The 20371-nt window shown below is 44.6% G+C and overlaps 1 protein-coding gene across 4 annotated transcripts in view; it reads right to left on the bottom strand.

Annotated features, from left to right (window-relative positions):
- Positions 1 to 12738: 12738 nt before the first annotated feature.
- LOC109275508 (contactin-associated protein-like 3) overlaps positions 12739 to 20371 on the bottom strand; it is a 192761-nt gene continuing 185128 nt past the window's right edge. For all 4 annotated transcript variants that reach the window (XM_053907750.1, XM_053907748.1, XM_053907749.1 and 1 more), the window contains 3 exons: positions 19999 to 20229; positions 19724 to 19795; positions 12739 to 14433 (listed from right to left, as the gene is read on the bottom strand). In XM_053907750.1, coding sequence (XP_053763725.1) covers positions 14240 to 14433; positions 19724 to 19795; positions 19999 to 20229 — 497 coding nt within the window. In that variant the 3' untranslated portion in view covers positions 12739 to 14239. The remainder of the gene's footprint in view (positions 14434 to 19723; positions 19796 to 19998; positions 20230 to 20371) is intronic.

Here is a 20371-nt window from a genome sequence, read left to right as displayed (position 1 = left end):
TTGGGGTCACGGCCGCATGGACACAATTTGATCTGCGAGGGAAAATGGTTATTAGGAACCGCATTTCACAGACAAATGTCAAATGTCAATTCCCTGACGATATTTGCGAGACCCTGAGTTGGAGGGAGGGGGAGTAGAGCAGCTTTGGCGTAAAAACTCCACAACTGGCGTGCTTTGGAAAACAAGGGACAAAAACAAAAAAACCATAGATTTTTGTACCATAGATGGGCAGCTTTGTACTGCTAAGTACCTGCCCCGCTTTGCCTCTCCTTCTCTGAGGATCTGTCGGGAAATATGCAGATAGACCTTAGCGGTTCCTTGGCTCTGGTAGGGGGTGGCACCCTCTCTCTTTCTGTGGGGCACGGGCTTCCAGAGTCACCAACAGCATCAAGTTTCCGGACGCCAGCGCAGAACGGTTGACGGTAAGAAAAAGATGCCAGGCATTCGGAACCAAGTGAACGAATACAGATGGAAATATCCAATGGACTTTCTCAGGCTTCTTCTTGGTCGGCTTTCTGGTTCGTTCTCCACGCTACTGTCCACCCGGCTGCACCACCTGTGCCATCATTTCAGGTGGCTCGCATGTGGCTTTAGTGGCTTTACCGTCATGCAGATTCTCAGTCGCCTGGTGAGCACAGGAATCCCTCCAGATCGCGCCCTGCGGGACCCACATCGGACGTCTCAGGAATGTTTCAGCTTCCTAAAGTCTTTAAAGCCATTCTCCGGGGCCAACGTGTATATGAAGGCACAGAACTTTCATGTTTAGAGCCACACCCATTGCGATGTCTTGAACCCAAAGCAATGCTCTACTGCATGTTGTGCCCACACTTTGCTGAGCCCGCAAGAATCTGCGTCTTCGACCAACTGCAATGAATTATAATTGCTTATTTCTGTTTCTATGCAGAGCGCCTCATGATCGGAACTTCCTCTAAATACAAATCATTAAGCTATGTGCTTGAGGGTATAAAATAATGAATTCTATTGCACAGGGTCAGCTCACCCGCCTCCAAAAATCTTCTTTGAAGAGTACCTGAATCATTGATAGAGTAAACCTTCAGTGACTCTAATATATAATTTGTGCTGAATCAGATGCCAGCCGATATTAAATAGCAGGTACCAAAAGTAGAACCAAAGTCAATCTAAGAGAAGAAATGTATTTTTCCTATTAATTAGGAAAATGCCACTCTGCTCAGTGTGAGTGGCAGAGCACTTCTGTCGAGATCACGGAACGTTAGGAACTGAGAGAACCCGGGGAAGCTTGTGGAAACATCATAGGAGGGTCATTAATCCAGTCTTACCCCCAAATACACTGTAATGTGTGTTTCTTAAATGGCAGGTTGAGGATCGTAGGAAACTGCCCTCCCAAGAAAAAACAACGAAATGCCAGCCAAACAATTCAAAGTGACAATTTTTGAATTCTGGAAATTAACCCAGTCACAGGACAAACCAACAACCATCTCTCCAGCAGTAACTACAAAGCCTCGGAAAGATAACGGGATTTGGAATGTTTTCACTCCCATCCCTTTGCACACACACAAGCCCCCGCTCAGTGGCACAATGCGAAGTTGGCTTAACATGTTAAAATTTCAACAAGGTTGGCTTAATATTGAATGTCATTAATGCAATACACTATATTGCTTTTTTTAAAAAACAAGAAACACAATAATCTCAATAAATGCATAAAAAGCATTGAACACAATACTATACGTTACCAATAAATGATCCAAAATGAAATTAAGAAAACAATTAATTTAAAATAGCATCCATGAGGGACGCCTGGGTGCCTCAGTTGGTTAAGCGTCCAACTTTGGCTCAGGTCATGATCTCGTGGTTTATGAGTTCAAGCCCTGCGTCGGGCTCTGTGCTGACAGCTCAGAGCCTGGAGCCTGCTTCGGATTCTGTGTCTCCTTCTCTCTGCCCCTTCCTTGCTCACACTCTGTTTCTCTCTCTCTCTCAAAAATAAATAAGCATTAAAAAATTTTTAAAATAGCATCAATGAGGAGTGCCTCGGTGACTCAGTCAGTTGAGTGTCTAACTCTTGGGTTTAGGCTCAGGTCATAATTTCACAGTTCACAGGATCGAACCCCCAGTTCATGGGATCGAATGTCACAGAGCTTGCTTGGGATTCTCTCTTTCCCTCTCTCTCTGCTCCTCCCCTGCTCACACACTCTCTCTCAAAATAAATAAACTTAAAAAACATAAATAATGAAGTAGCATCAGTCAGAATAAAACACCTAGGAATAATTTTAATTAAAGGAGGGCAAAACTTGTATACTACAAATTACGAAATATTGTTGAAAAAATTAAAGACTGTGTAAATATTCTTTATGGAAAGAATATTTGGAAAGAGAAATAAGTGGAAAAAGAAATGTATGGCAAGACATCCCTCGCTCCTGGATTGGAAGGCAATGCTGTTAAGGTGGCCATCTCTCAAATGGATCTCCAGGTTCATTGCACACCCTATCGAAATCCCAGCTGCCTTTCGTGCACCCGTAGACAAGGATGATCCTAAAATTTGCATGAAAATGCAAAGCACCCAGAATGTAAGAAATAATCTCAGGGGAAGAAAGGGCACAGGTAAAGGTCTCCTATTTCCTGATACGGAGACCAGCTACAAAAGCACAATGACCAGGACAATGTCGCACTGACGGAAGGATGGACACGAAGACTAAGGGAACAGAACTGAGAGTCCAGACATGAACCCGCCCACATATCGATTGATTTTGGACAAGAGTGCCAAGACCACTTAATGGGGAAAGAATAGTTTTCTCAACAGGTGGTGCGGGGAAAACCAAACAGCCTCACGCAGAAGAATGTTGTCGAGCCTTACCTCACACCACACACAAACATTAACAGGAAGTGGGTCACACGTTTCCGTGCAAGAGCTAGAATGGTGTCATTCCAGAAGGAAACAGGAGTAAATCTTCATGAACTTGGGTCAGGCAACGATTTGGCACCTTATCAGAAAGTTGACCCCACAACTGCACTCCTAGATGTATACCCAAGGTGATTGAACACATGTCCACACCAAAGCCTGTGCACCGATGTTCACAACAGTGTTACTCCCAATAGCCAAAGAGTGGAAGCACCCGGATGTTTGTCAACAGGTAAATGGATAATCAAAAGGGGGTGTCCGTAGGATGGGATCTCGTTCAGCCTCCCCAGAGTTAGCAAACCCGGAGGTTAAGGGCACCGTGCTTTAGACTCCCCCATGTGCCCAAGACTGCAGACACACCAGCCCAAGTTTGGAAATCTCCAAGGTCATCTTCACTTCAGGCCAGCTGGCTACAAACTTGAGTGTCCCTGCAGACTCTTTTGGGTTCGTTCACCGTCTTGGAATGACTCATGGAACTCAAGGAAGTGCTCTACGGGCAGTTTTATTATAGCAAAAGGATACAGTTCAGAACCACCAGACCAACCAACCAACTTTGGGCGCTCTTGTCAAAAAATGGCCAAGGGAAGAAACATATAGGGCGGGACCTGGGACAGGGAGGGTTCCAGGGGTGAAGCTTCTGGGTCCTCAGGGATGCATCGCCCTCCTGGCATCGGCGTGTGGCGATACCCACGTGGAACGTCGTCAATAAGAAACTCATTCAAACTTTGGTGTCCAGAGAGTTTCCTGAGGATTTATTACATAGGCACGATTGATTGAGTCATTGCCCAAGTGACTGATGTCATCCCTTGGCTCCCGCTCATTCCCCAAGGCTAGGCCATAATCACCTGGCTCATTAGGCAGTTGGTCTTACTGAAGTGACCAGCCCCCACCCTAAGTGGCCAGCCACCCCAGGAGTTGCCTGTTGGCAAAATCCATCAGGTTGGTGTGAGAGACCTACTCTGACTTACAAACAAACTCCCAAGGCATGTTTGATGCCCTTTACCTATTTTGCCCCCTCCCCCCCGGCCCCACCCAACTCCCTCTCCTCTGGTAACCATCAATTTGTCCTCTGCATTTAGAGGACTGATTCTGCTTTTTGTTTGTTTATTCGTTTTGTTTTTTTAGATTCTACATATAAATGAAATCATCTGGCACTTGTCTCTCTCCGTGTGACTTATCGTGTTATTTGGCATAATAATCGTGTTATTTGGCATTTCTATTTTCTATCTTATTCATTCATTCTTCCCTCTGTTATTGTGCTCACCCATTGAGTTTATTTTGGTTGTTCTATTTTTCACTTCTAAGGGTTTCATTTGGTTCTCCGTACGATCTATTTCTGGGCAGAGACGTACTATTTTTGCTTTTGTTTTGAGGGTGCTCATAATTGCTTCTTGAAGCTCCTTTACCATAGCTGACTTAACATCTCTGTTGGATAATTCTAACGTCTCTGTCACCTTGATCTTGACATCTGTCGATCATTCTTTCCCCATTCGGAGACCTCCCCTGCTTCTCAGCATGATGAATGCTTTTCTTCTGAAACCTGAGCGTGTTGGGAATCGTGTTATAAGAACTAGGATCATATTTCAACCTACTGTTTTAGCTAGTTTATTTTGACACTAGTCAGTAGAGGAAGTGGGGAATGGCAGGTTAGTTCTGCCAGATGGGGGAAGAAGTGCAGATTCCCTATTTGGCCCCTGTCAACCCCCACCCCACAACGGGGTCCTCATTACTTTTAGGCGGGGGTGGGGGATTGACTCAACACTGAGCCCTCTATGATACCTCCCTGGCTGGGATAGGTCGTAGTGTTCTGTGACTTCTCCCCCTGTGGCTTCCAACAACATGACTGGGAGGGGGGTTGGCCTCGTTATCACAGGCAGCTACGGAAAATCCTGACCATCCATCAGGCCTCCTCCACCAGCACCCCTGTGGGGTCACCTTGCTACTGCTGGGTGGGGGTGAAAATCCAGCCTCCTGTGTGCTTTCTGCAACAGTATCTTGGGGGATGGAAGTCCTGACTGCTTAGTCTACCTTCTTTGACACTAGCCTGGTAAAGAGATTATTTGTTATAGCCTCACCTGGGAAGAAGTCTAGGATCTGCATTTGACCTTTGTTGGCATGTTGACAGTGGGACTACAGGTTTTTCTGAGGTGTTATCCAGAGTAGAGCAATTACCCTAAAAGTTGTCTTTCCTGCTAGGCTGCCTCCTCCTGGGTCCTTTGGCTAGAAAGAGAGGGGGCTTTTTATCATCAGTGTGTGTGTGTGTTTTAACTGTGATAAAAAACAAAACAAAACAAAACAAAAACATACAACATAAAATTTTCTATCGCAACAATTTTTTAAATGATTTTATTTTATTATTGTTTTCTTTTTAGACAGAGAGCACGAACAGGCGGAGGGGCAGAGGGAGAGAAAGAGAGCATCTTATTTTTTTTTTAATGTTTATTTATTTTTGACAGAGAGAGAAAGAGAGAGAGACAGAGCATGAGCAGGGGAGGGGCAGAGAGAGAGGGAGACACAGAATCTGAAGCAGGCTCCAGGCTCTGAGCTGTTAGCACAGAGCCCGATGTGGGGGTCAAACTCATGGACCGTGAGCTCACGACCTGAGCTGAAGTCGGATGCTCAACTGACTGAGCCACCCAGGCACCCCAAGAGGAAGAGAGAATCTTATTATCAAGAACATGCTTTTTTACCCTGGAATATTTGGTGTTATATTGACAGTACTTGCTTCTTGAATAAGTGTAGAAGTTGCATTCACCAGGACTTAGACTTTTGTTTGTGAGAAGATTTTTGACTACTGATGTCTGCGGTCCTTTTCCTGGGACATCTCCTCTCCAGAGGACAGTGGCCACCCACCACTCAGCTTGTGAGAAAGAAACTGACACAAAGGATAGACTTTGCATGAATGTCCCCTGTGACTCTATGTCCCTGAACGCTTTAGTGGCGACACCCCCCCCAAAAGAAAAAGTTGAGTGTTGCTTGGGTGGCTCAGTCAATTAAGCGTTGGACTTTGACTCGGGTCATGATCTTGCAATTCATGGTTTCGAGCCCCACGTTGGACTCGGTGCTGACATCTCGGAGCCTGGAACCTGCTTTGGATTCTGTGTCTCTCTGCCCCTCCCCCACTCACACCTTGTCTCTCTCTCAAAAATAAATAAACTTAAAAAAAAAAATAAGGTTGCTGCATCATTAGAGTGGTCGGTGGCCAGCTGTCTGCCCCAAATACAAAGGGCTCAGCCCAGAACACCCGAGAGAATTTTCTCCCTGCCATACCCTTATGGGTCACCACTGGCCTTCCAAAGCAGAGTCTTTCTTTTTCAGTCATACCCTCACCTTCACTGTCGTTACCAACCTAAGAACCTAGAACAAATTAACTTGAACCATATGTAATCACCATGTCAGTAATATTGATAGGTTATCTGAATATTAATACATTCACTATTTTATTGGCATATGGTATTAATTATTTTTTTATAAGTTTTAAAAAATGTTCATTTAGTTTTGAGAGATAGAGAGAGAGAGGAGCAGGTGAGGAAAGAGAGAGAAGGAGAAAGAGAGAGAGACAGAATCCCAGGCAGGCTCTGCACTGTCAGGGCTTGAACCCACGGATCATGAGATCATGAGGTGAGCCGAAACCAAGAGTTGGCCGCTCAACGGACTGAGCCACCTGGGCGCCCCTGTTATTAATCATTTTTTAAAATCCTATGATGACATCAGTATTATTATTTTGTACAGTCAATTTTTATCCGGGTTTGTCCACATCTTCATTCTTTCCTGCATCTCAGACTCTGCAGTTTCTAGAAATGTCTTTTTTTTTTGTGCTCATTACACATCCTTTGACCAGTGTTGTCCAGTATGGTAGCCATTAGCCACAAGTGGTTATTTAAATTTAAAGTAATGAACATTAACATTAAAATTTAGTTCCTCAGCCATGTGGCTGGTGGCTACTTTTCTATCCTCATAGAAATTTCCATTGAGCTGTATTGCTTTAAAACTTCATTAATGAAGGTCTTTATGGGGCATGCTCACTCATTTTTTGTTATCCCAAGTATCTTCACTTTTGACTCCTTTTTCAGAAATCTTCTCGTGAGTACAGGATTCTGGGTCGGATGCCTGCATTAGCACATATCAAGGGAAGGACGGGTTTCTGCAATCTTGCAGCTTACAAGTCCAAGGTCAGAGTCCTTCTTCTTAAATCTGATCCCTGTGTGAAGCCCCAAAATGGGGCGGGAAATGGGGCCCCACTCGTTCTCGCTCTTGTAACTGTGAGATTCTTGCGATGTGGAGGGCCACATCTGCTCCTTGTTACTTCCCTATAACCGTGGATAAAGTGGCTCGGATGTCTTTAGCGTGGATGTGAAACGGCAATTAACTAGTTACTTTCAGTTAATGAAGTTTTCCTCTGGGGCTTGACATATCTGAATCAATTGCTTATGTTGAAAAAAAATAGCCAAATAATCATTTTAATTTCCATTCCAGCTGTATATATATATGAGATCTCCAAAGTATCCATTGACTCAACGAAAGCAGTAAATTATAATAGCATTCACTGTGGGCTAGGTGTCGCGTTAAACCCTTCGTATGGGTTAGTTAACTTTTTGTTAGGAAAATAGATGAATGTAACTCATTCTTTTTTTTTTAATGTTTATTTTTGAGAGAGAGAGACAGAGTGCGAGCGGGGAAGGAGCAGAGAGGGAGACACAGAATGTGAAGCAGGCTCCAGGCCCCGAGCTGTCAGCCCAGAGCCCGACGCGGGGGCGAGGGGCTCGAACTCACAGACAGTGAGATCATGACCTGAGCCAAAGTCAGACGCTTAACCGACTGAGCTACCTAGGCGCCCCTGGATGAACATAATTAGCCTTAAACTGGGACTATGACTCGGAAGTCACTGTCTTAAAATATTAGTTCCAACTTTGTCTCTAAACTGGCCCAGCAGTGACACAGTCCTCTCTTCCAACAGGATGCATGGGGTGTATTCTCACATGCACCCGGGTGCTTCTATTTAGATTTCCAATACTTTAATGGATGGAAAGCACACTCCTTGAGGGTAGCTAATTCCATGTCTTAGGGCAGCGAAATGCAAGATGTTATGGAAAGTCATGTTGCTGATAGGAAGCAATGTGTTTTTTTTTTTTAAGTCTGGAATAATTCTGGAAGAACAATGGAGTCAGATGATACCAATTTTAGAGACAAGAGAGAATACTAATTATCATAATAATTAAATATAATTAATTATATAATTAATTAATACAATGATATAATTAATATATATTATCCAAAGATAATTAAATATCTTTGGAAGAACTTGAGACTGTAAAATGGCATAAAATAAAAACTTGACATAAAGGAGAGAAAGGTGGCTGTTATTCAACATTATTTTAGAAGTAATTTTAATTCGAATTAGATTACCAATAAATGGATTTCCTGCTTAAACAATGTAGTTCATCTCTGCCTTCAAGAGACTCCTACAGGTTTATGTGTAAAAGTAGGAAACGCTGGATAAATGGCACTATGATGAGTTTTAGAGAAAAGTACCCCCCCTCCTCCCCCCCCCCCCCCCCCCCCCAATTAGGAAGGTTAGGTTGGTTCCGAGAGTCACAGAAAATTGCCAAGTAGATAGCGGACCAAAACAACACGCAAAAATGATGAGTTCGCCGAAGGTCCTGAAAGGGCAACTCGTGAGAAGGTGGAACCCGATGTCACCAGGACGCAACCCCACTGGATGCCCCCTCGCGGAGGTGGAGCGCCCCACTGACCGGGATGTCAGGGAAAAGCACGTCCAAGAAAGAGAGTAAACAAGCAATGGCCAATGAGCACCGACGTAAGCGGGAGCCCAGCCTGGGGGTCGCAGCCCCTATCCACCGCCCCTGGAAGATATAACCAGCATGTGAGTGTCCTGATCAAGAATCCTGGCTGAAAGCCCGCAGACTGTAATGTTCTTTTTATTACAGCTGAAGCAAATCACTGAATGCCCTAGAAAGCGTGAGCATAACTATTGCTATAACCTCTGCACAGTAGAAATATTATAAACAATACAAGTGGATCTGAACTGCATCATCCACAGTTTTGCAGTCAGTTGGATATAAATGTCACAAGAGTTTTTATGACCGTTCTCGTAATTTGAGTGGGTTTTTTTTTTTCTGGTTTTAAGTTCAATTAAAAATTTCGGAGACACTAACCTATTAAACATGCTAACTCGTAAAATGTTTAATGTAATTTCAGGAGGGTTTCAGTCAGCCTGAGTAGACTATTTAGAAAGCTAACGTTTAAAAGTAATTTTTGTTTATAAAGCTAATATTTATAAGCTAACTTATGTATTGTAGGAGTATTCAAATGTTTAGGAAAATTCTATTATATATAGTCTATTATATATGCTGATATACATAAGTATCTATATGAGTATGTATATATGAGTATATGTTTGTATATGTGTATATATATGTGTATATGTATATGCTTAAAATAATGAACATTAAAGAAAGCACAATTAGAATATTTCTCTCTATATAATAAACATCCTAGGAAGCATTCAAAGCATAAATCTGGCACCAGTTGGTAGAAAGTCGTGTGTGTGTGTGTGTGTGTGTGTGTGTGTGTGTGTGTTTACCTGGACAGAAGTTTCAATTCCATATTTTTTTCAACATGAAATATTTTAAACATGAAGATATGATTTCATATCTGCAAAGATTGAAACAAAAAAGAACTGTGGTCATGCCTTATCTTTACTTGCTGTGGAAAATGGAAGCCAGCCCACTGTTGCATAGGAGCATCAGGCTGCCGTTGGCTGGGAGTAATCAGCTGTGTGACTCTGACCTAAGCAACGAAGGACTTCTGTGCCACAGTCTTCTGATCTGTAAAAAGGGAATAAGCATATACGTCTAACCTCATTGGTTTGTTGTAAAAATTAAAGGGAGAGCTTATGAGGCAAAGCACTCTATGCCGCTGTAAAGCTTCTATTTTAAGAGATGTCTTAAATATTAAGGGAATTAGAAAATCTCATTTTTCAAATCTAAAGGCAAGGGTAGACCTGAGACAGGGGCATTTGTATTCACAAAGTACATGATAAGCCGAGTCCAGGGTCTCATCCTTTTAACACAAATGATGATACAATAGAGTGAATCCGCATCATTTTTCGGTCACGATCAAAGGGTGGCAAAGGTAGTCATTATTAGTAATTTTGAAGCAGAAAGTTTACAGGAAGTAAGCCCTCCAGCTTACTCACCCAGCCGTGTGATTTGTGTATGATACATCCGGCCACACGTCCCGGGAACACAGACCTCTCTTCCTAAAGCACAACCCGTATCTTATGCTGAAAGTTACACCACATATTATGGCTGCTATTCCAAAGAATGTCAGTTACAGCAGTAACTCTAGCGGGAGCTACACCCAGACAACTCGCCCAGTAGAAAAAACAAGGGTCTTGTAATCTGAACTCACTTGCTAATAAAGCTGTTTCCTTGGAAAAAGCAACTTGGACTTGCTTGGAGAGCCTGAGCAGAGAGGAGACAAAGTTTGCACGGCAAGGCAGTTCATGCCCCTGCTAATGGGAAATCTCTATGATTCTGAGAATAAGGATTTTTTAAAATAACTCGATACTTTCTCTGAACTTGAATTTGCCAAGCCAGTGCTTACGGATACTTTCATCTTCCCCAAAAGTAGTCATTCTCATATGCAGGTTTAAGTAGCCCAAAGATCTATCACTAATAACATTTTTATTCAGCTGTAGTATTTTCGACGTGCACAGAATCTCTTAATGACCTGGAGCTCGGAAATGTGCCCGTGGGCTCACCTACACACGTAATCCACCTCCCCACCGCCTGGAGTGCACACTGCTTCATGTTTATCACTTCCTTTCTAATCCTTTCTTCCGTGTTGCCGCTCATTACGAGCTTGGCGGGGGAAGGGGGGTTCAGCCAGGATCTATTGAAGGCACCAAAGGATTCTTTAACCTAATCCAGGTTAGTACATGGATTGCAAAACAACAGATTAAGCAACCCAGTAAACATGTTTTCATTCAACACGGGTCCACCGCATCTCCCTTGGCGGTCGACTATTTCAATAACCCAGCTGCATCGTCAGAGCAACTGTATACTCGATATGGAAAACGCTGCAATCATATTTGTCCTCCTTCAAGGCAAGAGCCATGGACTTAACAGTTTATTTTCAGAAAGCCCGTTGAAAACAACTATCTATCAGATGTGCTACAGCAAAGAAAGTGAAAAAGTTCCCGAAGCAGTGATTATTCTAGACAAACAGAATGCCCTGATAGGTTTTTCGACATTGTTAAATAATACTGGGGAGGGAATGAAGCGGGGGGGGGGGGGGGGTCTTCACTTAATAATGGAGCAAACAGAAGTTCTCAAATGCCAGTCCCAATAACAAGTGTTAACTCCCAACTATTTTCCTTTTCTACTGGGAAATAAGTCTTGAGGAATTATGATCTTTCAACATTTATTTCATAGCAGGCTGTTATTTGCAACTGGAATTTGTATATTTAGAGTGCTCTAGAAACCCAACTCTGGGGAAAATCATGTTTAGCCAGTTTTGAGTGTATCGTAAACATTCAACTCAACAAAGAACTTACTGGTTGTTAAATTATTGTTCTCTGGCAAAGGTTTAGACTTCTACCTTCACGGGTATTTTAGCTTGTAATAATCAGTACCTATTAGGTACTTTGTGTTTTACTTTGTGTTTGATCATTTAAATACCATCACAAATAATATTAACATACCACAGTGTTCTCTCTGTAGACAGTACAGGTAACGTAGCACACACACCATTACAGAATGGAGACATTTGCTCATTTTTTTTAATAGATTAGGGGAAAAAACAATATAATTCACAATTCAAATTCCAGTCAATTTCTCTTAAAAATAGTTTCCTAATTTAATTCAAAAACGTTATTTTATTAACAAATAAGCAGGTTGACGTTTACAAATCGGTAAAGTGGATTATACATCACCGCAATTTGGTAGAAACATTTTGTTTTCTCTTTTAAAAAGAGAGCAGAGTACAACGGATTGCCCTATCTATAAATCTGTAAAATTCCAGCTACCAAAGTGATGAATTCTCTTGGAACTCAACATGATCATCTGTTAAAGTTGCAACGATTTCAGGATGTTCACATTCAACTATGCATTCCGCAGGAGCAACAGGGCCCATGATTTTGCGTTGAATCCTTCCCCGACCTGCGCAGACCTTTTGGGCGAAAAGTACGCATAACCATTCACCAAGTAGGTTTCTCATGCATTACTATGTTGAGATCCCGAAAATCCTTCATCGCTCACTTAAAGAAACTTCAATAAAGATATAGTAGTGTAGAGAGTGACTTTAAAGGGACCCCATGATCTCAGCCTGGCAGTTACCAGTCCTTATGTAAACCCCTCCTCTTGAGCGTGGGCAAGACCTGTGACTTGCTTTCAACCAACAGAATTTGGCAAAGGAGATGGGCTGTCACTCCCATCATCACTTTATGTTCCATAAAACTCCCTCGTATTTGCAGACTTGCACTAGAGTAGCTCTCTCTCTTGCTAGCCCTGAACAGAAGCAGGCTTCCGTGAATCTTCCAGAAGTACGGAACGGAATGTCGTCGATAACCGTTAAGAACGAGGACGCCCTAGCTGAGTCTCCAGATGAGAACACAGCCCGGGCTGACACTTCATTACAGCTTCTTAGGAAACAGTAAACCCATGCCTACCTCCTGATCCTCGGAAACAGTGAGACGCTAAACGTGTGTCGCGTTAAACCACTACATTGTGGTGGTTTGTTACACCTCGTAGAAAACTAATATGAAACCCTAAGAAACAAAAAAAGGGTTTTCTTGAGAAAAGACTTAGTATAGAGGCTATCTGTTTCTATTCTTTAAAAAAAAAAAATCACAGAAAAGTAGGTGTGCACTCAAAGGTAATAGCAAGGCTAAATGTGTATAGTTCCAGGTGGTCCCGTTGGGGTCAAAGGGAGCAATCTGATTCCCAGCAGGCACGTGGCCAGGTGGCATCCGAAGAGGGCGACACATCATTTGCGTAACTGGCTGTTGGGTGCAAATGGTGGGCTGCACACCGTCATCTCGTGACCCCTGCCGCGAAAGGAGTTCCTGGCACGATTCCCGCGGTTGATGTACGTTCTTTGCTCCCCTCGGATGCAAATACACCCTACTATGAAATGAGCTGGTCGATTTTGGGGGGCTCTAACGGAAGCGGACTCCGAGATCCCAGATGCTTGAGCGGAACGACAGATTTAACTCAGATCCTACAGCCCGCGCCCTCCCTTCGCAAAAGCATCCTTCCACCTTCGGGGAATGGTTTGCCTGGATCAGTTCGGGATTTAGAAAAAGAAATGGAGAGCTTTAGTTCCAAATTGTGACTCTTCCCTAGTAAATGAAAAGACAGTCGTAAGAAACCAGATTGTTGTGACAACCTCAGAAAAAAGGGAACCGCAGGACAACAAATAATAGTGACCTAATCACCCCACATTTGAAGGAAATAAATTCAAGATTATATTTCATTTAAATGGAATGGATGAAGGATACATTTGCAGTGTTAAATATAGAGTTCATACCTGGGCACAGGTTTAGTTAGAAAATAGATGTTTTGGGGGAGATCATGAGGTGATCTTTATCATAATTTACAAAGATTAAAATGAGCAGTTACAGAATAAAATAAGCAAATATTGCAGACCAGAATGCTTTATACACTTTGCTACCTATGCATTTTTCTGTTCCATAAATGAACAGAATACTAGAATTTCGTAGCTGACATTCAAGATGCACTTCGTCACTAAAACGTATGCAAACTGACTTAAAAGAGACAAATAGTAAAAGCAAGCAGCCAAAAAATGTTCTTTTCCAAGTCTCGAATGCATTTTTGGCCACCAGGCTCTGGTGTGCAGGAAGATGGAAACCACTCGAACACCATCTGAGAAACACTTCCTGCTTTACGAGTGTCAGCAGGTGATCGATAAGGGAAGCAAAATACAGACCTCCACACAACGCACATCAGAGTCCAACTCTGACTTTTATAAACGTCTGTGTCCCCGTCTTAAGCGAGTAGAGCCACAGCTCAAATCCTTGCCCTCGCTTAACACCCAGAGTCATTATGCAAAATACATTTGAATTTTCAAAGATCAGGTCAGAACAGTCAGAAACTGCCACACAGGGATTAATGAGCACACCGAAGTCACTTTTACATCAATAGATCATGAAGCGGCGCTGAGCAGGGCCTCCCGGGGCCACACACGAGCAAGCTGACGGCGCCCCACGGCCACCGTCTGTCCCAAGAGGACGAGAGGGGGCGTCATCCACTGGGAGCCCCTGGCTCAGCCCGAAAGTCGCGTCACCAGGGCCATGCATGAGTGAGCCTCTACTGCCCATCAGAAGAAATACTCCTTCTGGCTTTCACTGACTGTACTTTGCAGATTGAGCTCACTTCTCAGAGCCGTCTCGGCATTGTCTCCGTGTTTTGGAATATTCGATTCATTTTTGTGGTACAACCATCTCTGTTGGTAAATGCGTATCGCTATGGCAGTGATGCAGAGCAAGATAAATATCACAACGGCTATCACACCTAGTGAGAGGAGAGAAAGGAACAACATAGTCAGAATATAAGCTTCATAATCTACTATAATATGTATAGTATGGAGCTTCATTTACATCATCTCTCTATGTATCAATTACATCATATATATATTACATCATATATGTTACATCATATATATATTTCATCATATATATATATATATATCTCACCAGAAAATTGGAAACCAAATGGTACTATAACACTGAGTTTACTTCTAAGTCCATACATCCTTTAGCTACAGGAGTTTTATGCCCTCGTCCTAAAGATCGATCAGCATCACTTTCAGTTAATGCCCTCACGCTTACCTTCAGAACCACAACGTGGTCACGCCCTCACTTCATGCTAATAATTTAATTATTATTATTATTTAAAAAAATTTTTTTTTAACGTTTATTTATTTTTGAGACAGAGAGAGACAGAGCATGAACGGGGGAGGGTCAGAGAGAGGGAGACACAGAATCGGAAGCAGGCTCCAGGCTCTGAGCCGTCAGCCCAGAGCCCGACGCGGGGCTCGAACTCACGGACCGCGAGATCGTGACCTGAGCCGAAGTCGGACGCTTAACCGACTGAGCCACCCAGGCGTCCCATAATTTAATTATTTTAAAAGTATAGGCAGTATAGACCTGTCATAGAGTAGTTAAATGCTTATGTGTTTTTTTCCTTAATTTATTTTTTATTAATGTTTATTTTTTTGAGAGAGAGAGACAGAGCGCGAGTGGGGGAGGGGCAGAGAGAGAGAGAGAGAGAGAGAGAGAGAGAGAGACACAGAATCCGAAGCGGGCTCCGAGCTGCCAGCGCAGAGCCCGACGTGGGGCTCAAACCCACGACCCACGCGATCATGACCTAAACCGAAGTCGGACGCCCAACCGAGCCACCCGGGTGCCCTGATGGTGTTACGTATTTTAAGGAAAACTTGCTGCTGAGATACTGCTGACTCACACATCTGTGGTGTGCATACGCTTGTTTCTACGAGGCTAGAAGAGTCTTAAGTGATGTCCGCTGCTGGGGTCCATGCCTTTGTGTGACCGCCTTCCACTGTTTGTGGGTAGGGCCTGTGACTTGTTTCTACCCAACAAAATGGAACAAAGGTGATACGCTGTACCTGATTATGGGATTCTGTTACATAAGGCTGTAGCCCCTGTCTTATGGGACTGTCCGTCCCTCTTCCTGCCGGCCGTGAGGCAGTGAACGGTCAGGGTAGGAAACCTTACACGGCGGGGAACTTGCAGGGAAGGCTCCAGGGGCTGAGGTCAGGCTCTGGTCAGCAGCCGGCAGAAATGCAGACGCTCTCAGTCCTACGGCTACAAGCCACTCAGTGCTGCTAACAAGCATGCTGGTGATGACGGGACTCCTTCCCCGGAGGAATCTCCAGATGAGACTCCGGTCCGGGTGGACACCTCGATCACAGCCTCATGCGACCCTCGGCGGAGGACCCGGCTAAGCTGTGCCCCGACTCCTAACCCACAGAAACCGTGAAATAATCAAAGTGGGTTGGCTTCAGCCTTAAGCGGTGGCAATTTATCACCCAGCAAGAGATAATCACTGTGCCATTGCGTTAAACTTTGGAGATACTGAGACCATCCAACTCTGTGGAAAGTAGATTATTTGAGATCTCCCGTTGGAAATGCTCGAAGTACCGAAAACGTTCGCTACGCCAGTGGTTCGCAACTTTGGGTGCATAGCGGACAACAGCTCAGAATCTTTGGGTGCGAGGCTGGGACATCAGAGTTGTCTTAAAAGTTCCTCAGACTATTTTAAAGCGCTGCCAGGGGTGGGGTGTTCAAATGAGGTCTAGAAGTGTTCGCTCAAGCTATCATAGTAGCGAAGAATGCATGTCCAATCTAGACCAAAACAAAGAGGCAAAAAACATTTTTTTAAAAGCATTCACTAGGGGCGCCTGGGTGGCTCAGTCGGTTGAGCGTCCGACTTCGGCTCAGGTCACGATCTCGCGGTGTGTGAGTTCGAGCCCCGCGTCGGGCTCTGTGCTGACTGCTCAGAGCCTGGAGCCTGTTTCAGATTCTGTGTCTCCCTCTCTCTCTGACCCTCCCCCGTTCGTGCTCTGTCTCTCTCTGTCTCAAAAATAAATAAACGTTAAAAAAAAAAAAAGCATTCACTAGTCAATATGCTTTTAAGACAACTCACACAGGCATTAGTATTCTAATTAGCAAATGCTAGAAAACACGTTATTGTTTTGTTATGTGAATCAAAATGTGTATTATAAAAAGGAAGATTCTTCATTATACTCTGGGACAGACATAAAGAAGCGTGACGGAGAGGCGCCTGGGTGGCTCAGCCGGTTGAACGTCCAACCTCGGCTCAGGTCATGATCTCGTGGTTTGTGGGTTCGAGCCCCGCATGGGGCTCCATGCTGACAGTGTGGAGCCTCCTTGGGAATTTCTCTCCCTCTCTCTCTCTGCCCCTCCCCCGCTCGCACTCTCTCTCTCAAAAATAAATAAAAATTAAAAAAAAAGAAAGCATAATGGGATCCAACAACCTCAAAATTGGTTGGGTATATTAGGTCACAGGGATTCCTGAACACATCCTCTCAGGAACCCAGACCCTTCCTTCCCTGAGACAGGTAGCATATTCATGATTTTTTGAATATTCTTAAATATCAATAGGTAGAATAAACATCACTCTCAAACTTACATCTCACATGAGAACAAACAGTAGAGCTGCTTTAATTGTTGTTATGTTTACTTTCAGGACTTTGCTTTAAAGAGCTATATCATATCCAATTTTAGACTCAGAGACAGTAACTCTCGGTAACAGCGATCGGGCCACTTGATTATACAATTACTGTCACCATTATACGGAAACATCCACGCTGTTATGTATGTAACCGATCACTAGCTTGTTTGTTTTGTGAGTTTGGGTGGGGTCTTAGAACCACCTCTGTCCTCGGCCACTCTCTGAAGATGGAGATAACTTGAATAATGCATCAGACGCATTCCATAACCTTCCCTTCAGCAATTCTGGGGTAAATGTGTCTGTGACAAGCACTCAGATCTGCCCGCCCCCCATCCACCGACACGTCTGTCCCTTTCTGCCCAGCTACAATATGGGTCCCTTGGCAAGAAACCCTCCGCGATCTCTGGTTTACCAGGTTTGAATGTTATTGAGATTACTTCTCTCCTATATTGTTCTCTTTGCTTGCAAGAGGACAAAACGATAACGCACAGGGCAGAACCCACCTATCAGGAGCCAACTAGGACCTCTCAGGGGAATAATACTGGTGCAACTTACTCCGTACATCTTGTCAATGATATGTAACCAAACGCGATAAAGCGCCAAAGACCACATCTGTCCTGTCATCAATTTGACTACTTTCGTTGGTCTAATAAAGGCACTAACCGCGATATTTTGCACCGTTTTGGACTGTGATTCCTATTTGGAAAACATTAATCACTCTTGATTTATTTTCAATTAGCTTTTGCTTTCTAGTGAAGTCCCCTCATTAAAAATAAATGAGAACGGCTGAGGATTGAGTTTTGATTTAAAATTTAACACAAAAGTATTCTTTTTAGATACACATTATAAGTAAGACATTTGCTTTTTATTTGTTCTTGGAGGTGTGAAATCGGGGCGGGGCCTCACCTACTTCACTCATCACAAAAATAGAAATGGTTGAGAGAAGAAAGGGAATATTAACTTTCTTACATAGATTTGGTCGGCACTTGAAAATGTCTGAACGCTTTGCTCACGGTCTGGAGAAGCTTGGTGTCTTTTATGAACGGAAGCGAAATGAACAGATTCGATCTGACCTGGTGCGCACCCCGCCTGAAGAGCGGACTGCCAGTGGGGTCACCCGGCTCTGGGACTAAGTCCCTTCTCTGGAACAGCAAGGGAATGACCAGCAGTGCCCTTCCTCCTTACCCAGCCGACTTTGCAACGGACACATCGCGGTAATCTAAGTAAATACATTTACATGTTTCTTGAATGATAAGGAGGGAGACTTGATTATTCATTCTTTAAATGAGACCTGCATAAATCCTGTTTCAGAGAATACGTTGGGAGGTATTTAAGATGCAATTACTTCTACTTCTTCAAATATATTAAACGTATAAAATAGAAGTATTTTATATTCCTATAAATATATATTCCCATTACACAGGAGTTCCTATGTAATGGGAATATATATTTGAATATACATATAGTTTAGCTATCAGGCTTTGCTTGAAAGAGCTATATTACACCCAGTTTTTGTGTCACATTTATAGAATACATGTGACACTAAAAATATATATGTTATGTAAATATATAAGTAATTATATTTATAAATAGAAGTGTATATAAATCTAAGATAAGACTGACACCAGAAACAGTTTTACATATTTATGCTTACAAAAATCTTTATGTTAGGGGGCTCCTGGGTGGCTCAGTCCCTTAGGTATCCAACTTGAGCTCACGTCATGATCTCATGGTTGGTGAGTTCGAGCCCCGCATCCGGCTCTGTGCTGCCGGCTTGGAGCCTGGAGCCTGCTTCCGATTCTGTGGCCCCCGCTCTCTCTGCCCCTCCCCCGCTTGCACTCTGTGCCCCTCTCTCTTTCTCTCTCAAAAACAAACTTTAAAAAAAATTTTTCGAAGAAAAATCTTTATCTTGTCTACCTTTATGTTTAGGAAAATGGCAATTTGCCTAGTTCAGGTGTTTTCCCCAATGTATGTCTTAATATTATTAAAAAAAAAAAAACAACCTTTTTTTAAAGGCTTATTTATTTTTGAGAGAGAGAGAGAGACAAAGTGCAAGCAGGGAAGGGGCTGAGGGAGGGGGAGACACAGAATCCAAAGCAGGTTCCAGGCTGTGAGCTGTTAGCACGGAGCCCCACGTGGGACTCGAACTCTCGAACCCTCAGATGATGACCTGAGCCAAAGTCTGACGCTTAACTGGGCCAACTCAGGCGCCCCTACTTTTCATAGTATTTTTTAAATGTTTTGGGCTAATGGACTGAGAGGTCCGTGGCTACTTTGAATCGGAGAAGTAAAGGTGAATGCGTCTGAAGCAAACATATCCTGAGAAATATCAGTGGCTACTTTCAAATGAAAAACCTTATTATTCTGCAGCCTGGCAACTATTCAAAAAGCGTCTCCGTGGAGCCACCGGGGCCTTGAACTAACAGCCTCCAGGGGCTGCCTTCGGGGCGGTCACACGGGGACCATCGGCCAGTGTCCTGCGTCCCGCATCGACCCGGAACAACAGCGCGGATCCCCACAGACGCTTTTTGGATCCGGCCAACGGTGACAACAACGCCAGGGCCCGGGTCATTCACAGCCCTGTTACCTCCGATGACGGCCGAGTCACTTCCGTCAGCAGTAACTAAGGGCTGTCCCCCGTCCGTTGGTCCAGAGCCACCTACGGTAGAAAAAGGGAGAATGACAGAGGCGAGAGGGAAGGGGGCCTTCGGAGACGCGCGCGAGCGTCACGCGGGCAGAAGAGCGGGCCACCGTGTGCCAGAAACGCGCGCGAACCCCGCGCCCGAGCGGGGCCGGCCCAGCCCAGCCCGCGGCGGGCTCCGGAAAGTTCCGGGGAGGGACGGGGCGGAGGGGGCAACGCACCTGCGCCACCTGCCAGCGGGCGGGTGGCCTCCCGCGCCGGGGCTCCGGGCCCCGCCCCCTCCGCGCAGCGGGCCGCGGCGGCCACGTGGCCGCGCACGGTGACCGGGGCGGGGCCCCCGGGGCGCAGCGCGGCCTTGAGCGGGGCGGCGGGGCCGAAGCGCACCGCCGAGAGGCAGCCGGTGAAGCCGCGCGCGCCGGCCCGCAGCGTGTCCGGGTCCGCGCCGGGGGGCTCTGCGGGCAAAGAAGCGGGGCACGCGTTAGGGCGCGGCCGCAGCACCCTCCCCCCGGATCCCCTGTCCCTCCCTGCTTAGGAAGAGGCAGCCAGAGCCAGTGCCCGCGGCCCGAGGCGGTCCCAGTGAAAGGTCTCCGGAGC

This window comes from Panthera pardus, unplaced genomic scaffold (assembly GCF_024362965.1).
Source record: "Panthera pardus isolate Hobbes unplaced genomic scaffold, ASM2436296v1 HiC_scaffold_20, whole genome shotgun sequence".
Classification (NCBI taxonomy): domain Eukaryota; kingdom Metazoa; phylum Chordata; class Mammalia; order Carnivora; family Felidae; genus Panthera; species Panthera pardus.
This window is presented reverse-complemented; position numbering and strand designations above follow the sequence as displayed.